Source organism: Podarcis raffonei, chromosome 14 (assembly GCF_027172205.1).
Source record: "Podarcis raffonei isolate rPodRaf1 chromosome 14, rPodRaf1.pri, whole genome shotgun sequence".
Taxonomy (NCBI): Eukaryota; Metazoa; Chordata; class Lepidosauria; order Squamata; family Lacertidae; genus Podarcis; species Podarcis raffonei.
Genome location: NC_070615.1, coordinates 10282303 through 10296891, shown reverse-complemented (window position 1 = coordinate 10296891; position 14589 = coordinate 10282303). Strand labels below are relative to the sequence as shown.

The 14589-nt window shown below is 46.0% G+C and overlaps 2 protein-coding genes across 3 annotated transcripts in view; one reads left to right on the top strand and one right to left on the bottom strand.

Annotated features, from left to right (window-relative positions):
- MYO9A (myosin IXA) overlaps window positions 1–13865 on the top strand; it is a 183915-nt gene extending 170050 nt beyond the window's left edge. The window contains exons 36-37 of one of the 2 annotated variants that reach the window (XM_053364312.1): window positions 10810–10956; window positions 11777–11865. In XM_053364312.1, coding sequence (XP_053220287.1) covers window positions 10810–10917 — 108 coding nt within the window. In that variant the 3' untranslated portion in view covers window positions 10918–10956; window positions 11777–11865. Of the gene's footprint in view, window positions 1–10809; window positions 10957–11776 lie in introns of both variants that reach the window. The other variant, XM_053364314.1, reaches the window with a different exon arrangement.
- On the bottom strand, window positions 3138–11774 carry NR2E3 (nuclear receptor subfamily 2 group E member 3). Its single transcript, XM_053364325.1, has 8 exons — window positions 11299–11774; window positions 8502–8652; window positions 8010–8113; window positions 7066–7344; window positions 6209–6390; window positions 4676–4916; window positions 4133–4238; window positions 3138–3869 (listed from the first exon to the last, which is right to left on the bottom strand). The coding sequence occupies exons 1-8, from the start codon at window positions 11354–11356 to the stop codon at window positions 3737–3739; spliced, it is 1254 nt and encodes a 417-aa protein (XP_053220300.1). The 5' UTR covers window positions 11357–11774; the 3' UTR covers window positions 3138–3736.
- Window positions 13866–14589: the final 724 nt, after the last annotated feature.

Genomic DNA, 14589 nt, shown 5'->3' with positions numbered 1-14589 from the left:
GAATCATTGGGTTCCGAGTGGTAGGTATATTGTTTTTCCATGGGATGATTGAATCTCCAAATGTCTACCAAATTGCAATTTTGGATAAGGGAAAAAAACGCTCTAGGTAACTTCCCTTCTCTACCCTTTGTGTCCCTCAATCTGTCCATTTCTAACGACGTCACTCCGTTCATGTCTCCCAATAGTATAATTTTCTCATCGGCATAGTCATACAACTTTTCTTCCAATCTCCCATAGAACTCTGACTTGTTATCATTGGGAGCATATATTCCCACTATTATTATCTTTTCTCCCTGCCAATTTATTTTTACTGCTATTATCCTTCCTTCCTCGTCTTTAAATAACTGTTTCGCTTCAATTTGTTTTTTTATATAAATCACCACCCCCCTTTTTTTCTTCTGGTCTGAGGATACAAACTCGTTCCCCAATCTTTGATTAATCAGAATCCTTTTGTGCTTTCTCGCAATATGTGTCTCTTGGAGACAAATAACATCCAGACTTTCCTTCTTCAAGATATGTTCAATTCGGTTCCTCTTTCCCCTGTCATTCATCCCATTAACATTCCAACTGTATACCTTTAACACCATTGTGATTTAATTTGTAGGGAGAAAAAAGAAAAGTGAACAGCTATAATTTCCTTTTGACCTTCCTCTTACGCTTCCTCCCCCGTCCCTCCCCCCTCTCCCTCCTCCCCCCCCGAACTTCCCGTCTCCCCCTCCAGAACTCCTTCCGATCCTATTCCCCCGTCTTTACCCTTTTCCTTTTGTGGTTTAAGTTCTTTGTATTTCCTTAAGAATTTATCTGTTTCTCCTGGATTTGTCAATTTTTGTCTCTTGCTCCTATATGTAAAGGAAATGCCTTCAGGAAACTCCCATTTGAACACAATGTTATTTCTTTTAAGTATCTGTACCAATTCTTTGTAGGAATCTCTACGTTTTAAAAGCCTGACAGGAATGTCTTTAAAAATTATTATGTTGTTTCCTTCAATGTTTAACCTTTTCTCTCTGTTTTTAGAGAGAATTCTGTTTCTTATTTCCCTGTCTTTGAATATTATCAGGCAGTCTCCTACAAATTTTTTGTTCCCTGGAGGCTTAGTTTTTAGTCTGAAAGCCGATTGCACCGCCCTTTCTACCTCTTCTGGTGATGTTTCCAACCAAAGGGCTAATTCTGTTATTAATTTCTCTTTTATGTTTTCTCCCTGAACTTCAGGTATACCTCTCATCCTAAGGTTAGCCTCCCTCTGTCTGAGTTCATTCAAAGCAATCCAATCTTTCATATCCTCTTGGCTCTTGTTCAAATCCAGTATCTCAGCTTTAATTTTCTCCTCCTCACGTCTTACTTCCTTTAGTTCTGCTCTGGTCTTTTTCATCCCTTCCTCCACTGACTGTGTCCTCCTGAATACCTCTTTGAGTTGACTCTTTAGTTCATTAACTGTTTCATCTAACTTCTTATCTACCTCCCCAATTCTGTGCTCTACTTGTTCTAGCTTACATTCTACATTTTTCTCACTCTCCCTTATCTCCGCAAACATTCTTAATATCTCTGCCCTAAACTCCCCTTCCTGCTTTGATCCCTTTCTGTCCACTGGTGTTCCCCCTTCTGGTCTTTTCCCTGTGTTTGACATTCTTTGTTTTATCAGATATTAACTACACCCAACAGTATAATTATAACACTTCTGACCGGGTTTCAATTCCCTATTTAACCTGGTCCCCTGTTTTAACAGTCTTTTCTAACAGTCTTTCGGTTGCACAGTAGTCTATTAATTCCTTTTTTACCGTATTGTGGCTTTGGGGTATCAGGGAAGGTCCTGTAGTTTTAAAGTTCAGGAGTTTGAAAAAACTTATGTCCGCAAAGTGATGTGTGCTTTCAAGCAGCACCAAAGTTCAGGGGATTGAGAGCTCTTATATCCTCAGAGTGATGTGTGCTTTCAAACAGCACCGTATAGTCTTGTAGAGGTTATATTGGGAAAGTTTGTTCTCCAGATAGTGGATGGAAGGTCCACACCATCAGAGTCTCCCAGAAAATTCACTCAGAGTCTCCATTCCATTTTTCCTGGAGTTGGGGAAAAGGGAAGAAAGGAAAGAAAGGAGAGAAAAGAAAGAAAGGGAGGCGGGGGGGGAAGGGGGGGTACAGAGATACTGGGGAAGAGGTAACCAAAAAGTAAAAAGTAAGGTCAGGATAGAAATATAAGTTCCCAAGCGTTATAAACACTTTATCCGCTAGATGGCGCTCTCTGTCGCTGAAGGCAGGCTTTCGAAGTAAATTAACCAAAGAGTCCGTCAACACCCGGTAATAGTTGTTTCCCAAATGCTGAGCAAGTAGCAAAAAGTTCAGAACAGAGATGTGCCCAGCTCTTCACTATAGTACCAAGAGAAAGACAAGAGCACAGCCACCAAGTTTTAGATCAGGTTAGACCTGTTGTGGAGTTGTAGATTAGTCCCTGATACGTTTTATTCTCCTTAATGGCGCCGCCAGCGCTTCTCTTCCACTTTTCTCTTCCGCGGTGGGGATGGCGTTTCCGGCGCCCTTCGTTTTAATAGATGGTTCTAATTTAATAACTTCGTCCTCTGTTCCCTGTTGAGTCACCCCTTTTTCTAAAGGGGGTCGAATAATTTTTAGCGTAAAGTCCTTCAGGGAAACGAAGTAATCACCGGTGGTAGCTCAATATACTTGATATACTTGCCTTGCTCTGCAGTTTCTCTCTGCGTAGCCACCGATCCCTGGTAACGGCAGAACCTCTAGAATTCCCTTCTTTCTCACTCCAGGTTTTTTTTTTTTCCGAAATAGTTTAACCTTCACGTTTTAACCACCCCCGGGTTTCTTGTTCACTGAAACGGTGCGCTAATCACCAGCGGGGTCTGGGCTGTCCGTTGCTCGGGGGGAGGAAATGGCTGCCGAGGACCTGCTGCTCTCCTCGCTGTTCTCCTCGCCTTACAAAGGTTACCTGACAGCGGGGTGAGCCGCGCTCGGTCTCTGCTGGCTCCCTGTACCTCCGGACACCCTCCGGATGTGTTTCTGGGGTGCTCTCGCCCTCTAGCACCCCCTTTTCCCCCTGTTTATCGGACTGGGTTCGCGCTCCTGGCCGAATCCCTTCCCGCACCGGAGACGCGCGCCGCCGGAAGCCGAGGCTGCGTTTTCCAATCATTGTGTTCTTACACTCTTCCATGGTGCTCTCCTTTAGTAAGGTAGAGGAAAACGCCCCCTTCCACTGTGTTTCCCCTTCTATGAATTGTAGAAGTACACTTGATTGTCTTTAAAGGAAAATGTGCTACTTGTTCATTCTAAGCTTTGTGAGCTAGAAGCACTTTACAGCACTAAGGAGCAAGTTTTATAGTTAAAATTAGAGCTGAATTTGAGTCCAAGAACCTGCTTTCAAGGCCAAAACTCGACCATGGAAACAATGGTGAGTTCTCTGAGTAGGTACAAAGTGCATCTCCATGCATATGCATACATACATACATACATACATACATACATACATACACCCAAACCTACTGCCTCTTTGGAATGAATAAGAAGGGTCCCATAATAAGAGGGCGTGACTTCAGGCAACTATTAACACTCCTTGTAAAAATTCAGTGTTTGGGTCCTAGCGACTTTCCTGGTCTGCAGCCAAATGCCACCTTCCAGTCTATGACAAGCCAAAGCCTATTCACGAGGAAGCATTTGCTTGTGTCTTGTGCTTGGTTCAAGGTTTTTAAAATAGAAATACTGGCATTCTGGAATCTTGGAGGTGTCAGTTCTTGAACATGTCACAGAGCAGCTTCTCCATGGGAGTGTTCCCAATGGTCCTACGGAAAAAAAGAAGCTCAATGCGGTCTGAAGAAATAACTTTCAACGAAGGCAGAAGCAGAAGCAGCTTTCCAAACCTGGGAGGAGGAGACAAAAGTATAGGTTAGGTTAAAATTATATCCCAAAATTTTCCACCACATTTGAGAGCGGAGAAATGGAGACGACCTTCTTCCAACAATTTCTAGTGGTCAGGGATAATGGGAGTTGTAGTCCAACAACAGCTGGAGAAACACTGGCTTTAGTTAGCACTACCATGTTGCCTGGGCTGGGTTGGAATGAATGCATTCCAAAGGAGGAATTGAGAAGATAACAGCAAGGAGGAGCACTCAGCTGTAGGTACCTGACTGGCTGGCTGGGGTAATGTAATTGGTTATGTTGTCCCAGCATCACTTGAGACTGATCCTGCAAATTCTCAACCTGGTCTGGATCCTTCAGACCTCGTGTTTCTGCAAAAGAAAAGAAACAGAAGACTTCTGCTTAAGGAAAATATGTGTACACCGATGCTGTTCTACTGCAGATCTTAAAACAGGATTAGGGTCTCATGGAATATTTTGAAGACAGAGGATGCAGCAGCCTTGAAGGAGGATTGGAAATGGACAGTAACTCATTTGGCACACCATCTTGAGCTTCTAGCTTTCATGAATGCAAATACTTCTTTGAAAGTATATGGGCAATGCCTGCTGAGATGTCAGAAGAGTGGTCCTCCAGTGCTAAGCACAAGGAGGGGAAAGGAGCAAAGCTAGGATAAATTATTCAAAAACAAGGATGTAATTTTCATGGAAAACCTTACTGGGGGGCGCTTTTAAATTATAACTGTAATTTTGAGGAAATGCAGAATTTTCTCTATGATTTACATACATGTTCTTCCTGACAGCCCGCTCACCTGGTTTGAACAGTACAATTGCCTTCATACAGGCAAATTCAGTGGGATCCACACCAAGCACTTTGAAACGTGCAATTATTTCCTGCAGGACACGAATGTCCATTCCTGAAGACACGACCTTTCCATTGAGGGTGGGGGTCAGCTCTGACACAGAGAGGAGGGGGCAGCTTTCCAGTGGCAAAGACCACTGAATGGCACACAGCAAGAACAGCTCACTCCAGGCTTCCTCCAGTAAGATCACCTGCAAAGGACAGGACACCCTAGACTAGGTAACAGATTATGGATGCTCTGTGTTCACAGAAATGTATTTTACACTTCCAACAAGCACCAGTTTTCACAAAACCAATTACCTTGTTGTCTGCCTTCCTTAGTCCTTACATAATGTGACAACGTAGCCAAAATGCCTGTGCCTTATTTCCCCATTTTTAATAAATTGGACTGGGGAATCTGTGGCTACCAACTCATTCATCCCTGCCAGTTGACCATTCTGGCTGGGTTTGATGGGGGTTGGAGTCCAATAAGACAGAGAGGTCCACAAGTTCACCACCTCAGTTATAGATAAAGATACATCTGGTTCTAAATTTGTCAGTATCACTGTATAGCAATATATGTAAATTTAGGCTCAGCTGAGCATTGGTGCTTACAGAGTGCTATGCGCAAGCCTCTGCAGATGCCACTGATCAGCAGTTGCTCCTGCAAATCACCTTTAGCCTAGCTGTGTGTTCAACTGCCCCATACCTGATGTCATATATAATGTTAGGTACATGGCAAGTTGGTGTGGCTTAGCCAAGAGGGCCTCGTGGGCCACAGAGGGGGGAGCTTTCAGAGGTTCCCCACCCTGATTTAGAGCATGTGCTATTTTTACCTGTAGAAGTTAACACATCGAGCTAGTATTTTGGTACAATTGGATGCTTCCTGGTTCAGTGAATAAGCTCAAGTAGAAGAGAATAAGAGCCAAGAACAGAAACATAGGAAGTTGTGTTATACTGAGTCAGATCATTAGGTCATCCATCTCAGTCTTGTCTACACTGACTGGCAGACACTCGCCGGGGTTTCAGGCTAGAGTCTCTCTCTCTCTCTCTCTCTCTCTCTCTCTCTCTCTCTCTCACACACACACACACACACACACACACACACACATTTATTAAAAAATTACAATAAAGTTTTGTCCACTGCCATAGAATCAGAATGGTCACTCCAATCCTCAGTCCTACATCACTGTCAGGTTGGCTCGCCAAATACCCTCAATAGGAGCCCAACTACCGACCTGGTTTACTAGACATTTTCAATCAATATATCCCCTCCACAGACACCTCTGTGATGATGATGGCATTAAAATATCCTGTTCTTCAATAAAAGAGAAAAAAGGAGATTTTCTCCAACCTAGAAATGCCTGCGATCGAGACCTTCTGCAGGCAAGGCAAATGCTCATCCACTGAATTACGGCCCCTCCTCAACATATGTTGCCAGCCCCCACCCCTGCCTTAGCCTGAGCCCAAGTAATCCACAACTGGACTTGGCCCAGGAACTCACCTGGTCTCGGAAGGGCAGGTTTGAGAAGACCGGCAAGTTTTTCGCCCATTTTACAGCCATAAAGAGTAGCCGGGCGGAGGTTTCATAGACACTCTCGGAGCTGGTCGGGGGATACGGGGACACGTGTGCCTCTCCCGCTGGGCGCTCTGGCTCATTACTGGTGACGTCAATGTTCTCCTCGGCTACAGAAGGGAGAATCATCCTGTCAACACTGTAGAGCTGCAGATTTGCAAGTTTAGAGGCACATCTGTTCTGAAGGAAATGTTTGCAGAGGGCGGCCACTTAACACATCGCCACCTGAGATCACTTGGCATAAATGCACAGCATTGATGGACAATTTCAATTATGGTTCTTCAGTTGGTCTAAAAGCCCTTCTAACCGAGCTCTCCTCTGACAGCCCTCCAGATAAATGACTGCATAAAGCAGTCCTATTAAGATGGACACCTGGCCACTGTAACTGCAGAGACTAGAAATTTCAGTGAACAACAAGGCAAAACTAGGAGGAGCTGGAAGCCCAATTGAGGCAGTACTATCAATGTTCACTAGGGGGCAGCAGAGGAAGGTCTCACAGGCTTGGTTGAATCCAGTACAGCCACTCAAAACCAGCCATGGTGTGTATCAATGCATCTGCACCAGCTGTCTTCTGTGGTTTTAAGGAAAGCTGGAAGTAGGATGTCACCAAGGCCACATGTTCAGAAGCAGCAGTGGGGAACCTGTAGACCTCTAGCTGTTGTTGGACAATGAGTGGGGAGGCTGGGAGTTGTAGTTCAACAACAACTGGATGACCAGATGTGCCCTATCACTTCCTTGGCATACTGCCTGCCTTCCCCCCTCTGCACCCATGCCCAGCCACTGACCATCCTCTGGCTCCAACTTGGCACAAGTCTCAGCTGTCATCAGGCTGGCCATGAAGCGGTGGTTGCTGGGAGGAGTTGTGGGTCGGCCCCTTGGAGCCCCTGTTGCAGAGCAGGTGGTGGGGCCCCTGTGGCTCGGCAGGGAGGGGCAGGGTGGCGTCGGCAGTGGCAGCAGGACATCCCGCGTTGTGGTCAGGTGTTCAGCTTGCCTGTCGGGATCCAAGTCAACGGCATCGAGTCGCACCTGGGCTGTGCTGCGGGGCTGGCGTTCATTCTGCACAGCTGAGGCAGGACAGGCAAGAGGTCAACAGCAAAGCAAACAGATCAAAGGGTTGGCAGCAGAGCCGTCTTTCCCATAGGGCTTAGTGGTGTGTTGCGCCAGGGTGCCAGCCTCTCAGGGGTGCCCCAGCAAGTGGGGGAGCTGCGCGGCTTTGCCGGTGGCCTCCCCTTTCCCTGCATGCCCGCCAGCTGCGCCCTGCCAAGAGGCTTGGGAGGGAAGCTGTGGTCCCACCAGCCATATGGTTAAGTCCAGTTAAAGGTGGCTATGGGGTTGCGATGCTCATCTTGCTTTCAGGCCAAGGGAGCTGGCATTTGTCCACAGACAGCTTTCTGGATCATGTGGCCAGCAGGACTAAACTGCTTCTGGCGCAATAGAACACTGACGGAAACCAAAGTGCACAGAAATGCTGTTTACCTTCCTGCTGCAGCGGTACCTATTTATCTGCTTGCAGCGGCATGCTTTCAAACTGCTAGGTTGGCAGGAGCTAGGAGAGAGCAATGGGAGCCCACCCCGTTGTGGGGATTCGAACCACCAAGAATCCAATCAGCAAGCCCAAGAGGCTCAGTGGTTTAGACCACAGCGCCACCCACGTTCCCACAAATAATGTATTATGCATTGGAAGCCCAACAGGTGAGAACCTTTTCCTGGTCTCCCAGTCTCTACTCACCATCCTTGTTCATTCCAGCCTGCAGGCATTTCTTCAGCCGGCAGGCTTGGCACTGGTTCCTGTGAGCTTTGTCCACCGGACACATACCTGTGCCAGCTTGGCACCTGTCAAAAGGAACAATGCAGTGCACTGGATCAGGCGGCAGATCAGGGGTGAGGAACATGTGGCCCTCCAGATGTCACTGAACTACAATTCCCATCATTCCTGTCTATGGGCTGTGCTTGCTGGGGCTGATGAGAGCTGGTGATGACTGTGATGCAGTGGTTTGAATGCTGGCGTGGGTCTGGTAAAATCCAGATCCCTAATTCAGATCAAACCTGGAGCCCCCATAACTATCTTAAAGTAGAGAAGGGAGGGAGGGAGGGAGGAGTTGAGAGGGACCAGCCCTACCATTAGGCAGAAGTAAAGATGGGGGTATAAATGCAATTAACACATTAATGCATTGATACATTAAATATTCTGAGCCCTACTGCGGACAGATGTCACCCTTACCTGTAGATGAGCTTCCTGCGGACGCTACGCTTGAAAAACCCACTGCAGCCATTGCAAGCATAGATACCATAGTGCTTTCCACTGCTGGTGTCTCCACACACCTTGCACAGCAACATGGGGCTGCCAGCTTTGCTGGGAGTCAGGCTGAGTCCTATTAGCGACAAACAAGAGAGGCATCAGGGGGCTGGAATCATAGAATTATAGAGTTGTAGAGTTGGAAAGGGGCCCTGGGGATCCAGCCCTCCTGCAATGTAGGAATATGCAGCTCTCCCATACGGAGATCAAACCTGCAACCCTGGTGTTATCAGCAGCATGCACTTACCAATGGCGCTTACCAATCTAGGCATCTTAATGGAGCACCACACAATGAAACAGGGGCGTTTTCTCCACACATGTTTTGAGTTTTCTGCATAGATTTTTATTGAAACTTTTCACCATAAAATACAATGAAAAACAAACTAAATAATAAAAAGAATGGGGGGGAGGAAAAAAGGAAAGGAAAAGAGAAAGGGGGGGGGAATACAAAGCTCTCTCGAAGGTAAATCTTAACCCTTGTCTCTCACCAAAAGTGGTGAAGATCTCTCCTTCCCTGCCTCTCGCTCAGGGTCTTACACCAGCCAGACATCACCTTTGTGTGCGTACCCTCTTTAACCCAGAGCAGAGGACACCAAAGAACAAAACAAAACATAAACAAAAGCAAAGCAGATAAAAGAAGAAAGGAAGATAGAGATAATTTTAAAATGAAATGAAAAAGAGAGAAGATCTCCACATGTTTTGAATGACAACAAATCCAGGGGAAAGGTGGTGGGCAGGTAAAGAGCTTGCTCCCCCATTGCGGGACCCCTATATTTACTTGACACACACACCCTCTCTGTAAAAGAGCAGTTCCCCGTGGACTCACTTCCATCTGTTGGGGACAACTGGAATAACAAAGAAAACGTATGTGTGTGTGTGTGTATACACACACACACAGTGGGCTGTATCCTGTGTCCCCGGACAGGTGAGTTTTAATATTGCACAACAGAAGAATCCAATACAACAGTTGTGCTAAAGGAAACTTGTGCAACAGATTGCACAATCTATTGTGTGGCGAAGTTACCAGCCACCTGCTCATGCTTTATTTTGTACAACAGGCCACCGGTGTGAAATACACACACACACACTTTATTTTCCACCCTTCAACACAAGGTCCCAAGGGAGGTTACAACAAGTAAAACAGTTACAAGTTAAACAAGAAAAAGTAAAACTAAACCAAAGCGCAGCATTGCACCTGGAAGGTAACCAATAGGCAGCTTATCTTTTAAATTAAAAAAACTTCTTTAAAAATTGAGTTTCTAGTATACCAGAGATACAATTAGGATTCCCCTCCCCTGGGTCAACAGGACCCCTTCAATCACATATGATATTTTACTATATCAAAGCACAACTCAGAGAGCAAAGTAATAACAGGAAGCTGCTTTCCTGACATCATTATCTTTAGCTATCAGACTGTTAATTTTGTTTATTCTACACCACACCACAAACTGAGTTTATACTTCCCCACCAATTTCTAGGTTTGCTCAATGTATCTGATGGGTCAAGCCATAATAAACTAGCTAGGTAACAAAACTCTACTTTGTTTTGTTTTTTATCTTCAGATTTATTTATTTTTAAAATCTTCTTTTATATATCCTATTTCACCTGTAAAAGAGTTCAGCATGGTATACATTGTTCTCCTCTCATGCTCTCCTCACAGCAACCCTGTGAGGTACTCCAGGCTGAGAGATAGTGACTGGGTCCTAAGATGGAGCGCCTCTTTGAACCCAAGTCTCCCATATCCTAGCCCAACATACTGATCACTAGTCTACTTTGGCTCTCAGGATCCTAAATTTACCTGATAGTTTAAGAGATAAGTATTTAGCCACTCTGGTCCACCTTTTCTTTTCAGGGGGTGGTGGGAGAGTTTTGTTTAATCACTCATTTGTTCAGTTTTATCCGAGTGCTAGAAAATTGGCAATTTGAAATGTCCACATCTCTTAATCATTGGTCTGCACCTAGAGGGCTGGGCTCCTTTATTGGGTTGGGGCCTGACCTAAGATGGGTCACAACAGCTGTACCACAACCATACAAATCTATGGTAAAAAAAAATATTAAGAAATGAGTCCCCAAATGAAAACTGCTGCCCTAAATGAATTCATTACGTGCAAATAAACAAAGGCCATTCCTCCACATGTGGTGGCCTTGAGAATTAAAGGCGTCACCTGGACTGAAGTTTTCATAGTTTCATTTGTGGGACTCCAGTGACCTCCCTCACTTTCTGATTCTTCAGAAGAGGTCTGGCTCTTGCTCAGTGACAGATCACATGCTTTGTATCCAGAAGATCTCCTGTTCCATCCCTGCCATCTTCAAGTACAGCTGGGAAATACCCATGTCTTAAATCTTGGCAAGCTGCTACCAGTGGGCGGACAATTCTAAGGTAAAAGGAGCAATGGTCTGCCTTGGTATAAAGTATATTCCTATTACTTTGCTCCAGGAAAGTCAGATGAGATGAGCTCACCATCTGAGCTCAGAGGTGAAAACTATGGAATCATGACGAGAGAGAGGTTCTCTTTGGCTCTAACGCTTACTAGCATCATCAGCCACATCCATTGCCACAGCTTCCAGTGCCTTTGGTACCAAATTGCAGTACCCATTGGTGCCTTCCAGTCCATTGCAACTAGGCCTGTTCCAAGGAAGAAGAAGAAACCTCAGACCTGAATGGAAGGGGCAGGGGGAAGAAAGAAACATGGTCCAAAGGGCAGTGATGCCACTTACTTACCTGCCTGGCTGCCTTCCATCCGTTTGCTCATTGTTGAGTCTGTAGGGGAGACAGCCATGCTGGTGGCTGATCCTGTTGAGAGGCTGGATGCCTCAGCTCCCTGCTTTCTGCAACTTGTCCTTTGCTGTGTTAACTAATCCAGCCTCTTGCTCCTCAGGTGTTGGCCCAGAAGCAGCTGCATCCAGTCTGTGGGCTGGCCACGTCTCTGCAATAGTGACTGAACTCTTCAACCCAGCCAAGAATCTTCCATGGGAAGAGCTCTCCAGTCTAAGCCTACCAGGTGTCCTTTGACAAACCATGGAGAGCCTTGCTCTCCTTGAGAGTCTCTGGGGTAGTTGTGCATGTGTGCGTATTACGCCTGTGTGAGAATCCCCTCTCTTCAAGGCTCTTGCAGTATAGCAGGGCAGATTAGCCCTTAACGCTGTGTAAGCAGATGCCTATTTGTCATCCTCTTAATCTTTAGCCTCTCTCTCCAAAGGTGGAACCATCAGCCGCACAAGAAGAGGCGAGGAAAGGTGCTGAAGACCCATCAGCGAGCCCGGGATGGTGCCAGGATGCTGTAACCAAAACCCACCTGTGACATTGAATCTGTCCGCACCATTTCTCTCCAACGCAGCTTTAACAAAACTGCTGCCAGGCCCTGCTCTCTCTCGGTGCTGCCGTTCCCCAGGGGGATGATTACAGCTCATTTGTTCAGCCATCAGCTCAGAGGCCAGAGAGATGAAGGCTGCCTGTGTTCTCCAGACATTTGATCTACCTCTGCCCTGACCCCTCAACATCATCAACTTTTGCTCGCGCCCTGAGACTCGATAGCAAACCTTTTAGGAAAGGGAAAGGGTCGGTCAACCTACAAAGGCAGCTGCTGATCAGAACTGAATATTTTATGGGGCATTTCCCCCTCCCCCAGGCAGGTGAATGCCCTGGATCCACAAGTAGACCCGGTGTTACTGATGGAAGAAAAAGTGGTGCATGAGGAGTCACACCACATGGGAAGGAGGCCTCAAACTGAATTATGGAACTCCTGTGAAATTCTTGGAATGCAGCTCAACTGCAACCATGGTGTGGTTCACACACTGCAGTCCAGGAAATGGATACATTTGGCCCATCATATGTTGAAGGCCTGCAACTCCCATCATCCTTTACCATTGGCCACAGATTTCCCACCCCCTGTTTTACTTTTGCTTTATTTAAGGAGAAGCATGCACGCAATTTTCCGCTCAATTGCTTGTTAATGAATCCTTTCTATGTCCTGGTCAAAACATGCCAAAGAACTGGCTTGATTGACAAGCACTTGAAATCTTTTCTTTCCCCACCCCTATTTGATTTAATATTAACCGTGATGAATTAACAGTGAAGCCTTATGCTTATTTGCCCAGAGGTAATCCCCAGTGTATTCAGTGGAGCTTAACAGTACAATCCTGTGCATGTCTACTCAGAAGTAAGCACAATTAAGTTCCACAGGACTTATTCCCAGTTTAAATGGTTGTGGGATTCCAACTTCAATCACTCTGAAACCTGCAAGTCTGGCTGAACTTAGGTTTTTGATATTTCACTTTGACTTACATGGTGATGATACTCTGGTGCTCATCTTTGTTTAGTTTTTAGCATCTGATGCTATAGGAAAAATCTAGTTCAGGGAAGGCAAGAGAAAAGGGTGAGGGGCTATCACCTACACTGCTGCCACCAGCCAGACCTCAATATCTATTCTCTGCAATCTGCCAACTAATCCATTTACTCTGTGTAAGCAAGGAGGGGGGCAAAAGATAACAGAGCAGGCCTGTAGGGAGTCTGCTAGTTTAACAAAAACAATTAGCCCCAGGATTGAGATAGCTGCTCTGAGTCAGTCAATCCCTGTGACCAGTCAGAGGCCAGATGGTGATGGATGCTTCATCAGCCATTAGTGACAAGGTCATAATTAGTCTGCAGCCCTGATCTCTCCCTCCCTCCCTCCCTCCCTCCCTCCCTCCCTCCCCCAACCCCCAGTGATCGCTCTCTTCAGGAGATGCCCAGACTCACATGGCTACCCCCTTGTGAACATTTGCACTAGTGCAAAACAGTTGTCTGGCATGGTGCCATGAAATGTAGTCATTCAGCTGTTGCACACACACACCCCAAGTTGTTCCATTTGTTTGATAGGCTCACATGTGCAAAGAAGTTATTCCACCCACAGTTTCTCAATCAACTCCATTCTGCCACCATAACATTTCCAATCTAAGAGAACTAGGACACCAGTGTGATAATCCAACATGGTGTGGTAGTAGTATTATGTTAGTGCAGGGCCTATGTTCAAATCCCTACTCGGTCATGAAGCTCACTGGGGTGAGTCTGGGCCTAATCTACCCCACAAGGCTGTTGTGAGGTAAAAAGTGGGAGAAGACCTTGAACTCCTGGAGTGGAAATTAGTATAGAAATGTAAGAACAAAATGCAACAACAACAACAAAAAGCTCACAATCTGCAAAATGCCTGGCTTTATTATGCACGTATTTCAGCCCAGATATACACAATCCACACCAATTTCTTCATGTGAATAACTGTCTGCAAAGCCAAGGCATGTGCTTGTATCTACCTACATCAAATTTATGGTGGAGATCTAATACTGGAGTGCAAGCTTTTTTCTACAGCTCATATGCGAATAAAGAGTTAACTCCAACTTGAACAGTGTGATTTTCTGCCAGCTAGCTCCTGACACTTGACCCCCGCAGAGGTCACATCAGTGTTGCTAACGCAGCAAAAACAACGCATGTGGCATTTACAAGTTACTGGTCTCTGCAAGTGTTGTGATTCTCCAGCAGCTAGACTTCACCCCCATTGTCTCTCAAGGCAGATGCTAACTAACAATGCTTGCAGTCTCCCATTTCGGCATTCAGTCAAGCAAGGGAACTGTCCATGGTATGAAGCGTTGTGAATCTGATGCTGAGCAAGAGAGCAGCTGGCTAGAAGCTCCCCAGGTCTAGGGACTGGTCTACAAAGGTTATTCCACCAGCAACTTCCAAGCAATGTCCTGTGAACATTGCACTGCCAAGCTTCCGTTCAGGTTCACGCTCTGGCACATTACGCTTCTTGGGGACCAGGTAGTCATTGTCAGGGGTGAGCCCAGTTGTGGCAAGTAGCCCCCCAAAATGTTGCACATTCCCCTGAGTGGGGTACAATCTTGGGGTGTGATCTCAAGGGTTCTCTATAGGTTCCCTGTTCCACCCTATTCCTGGCTCCTGCTAGCCCCAATATCCAGTTCTCTACTAATAAGGAGGTTTTGTCTGTTTCCAGCTCTGAAAGGTGGCAGGGCCTGACAC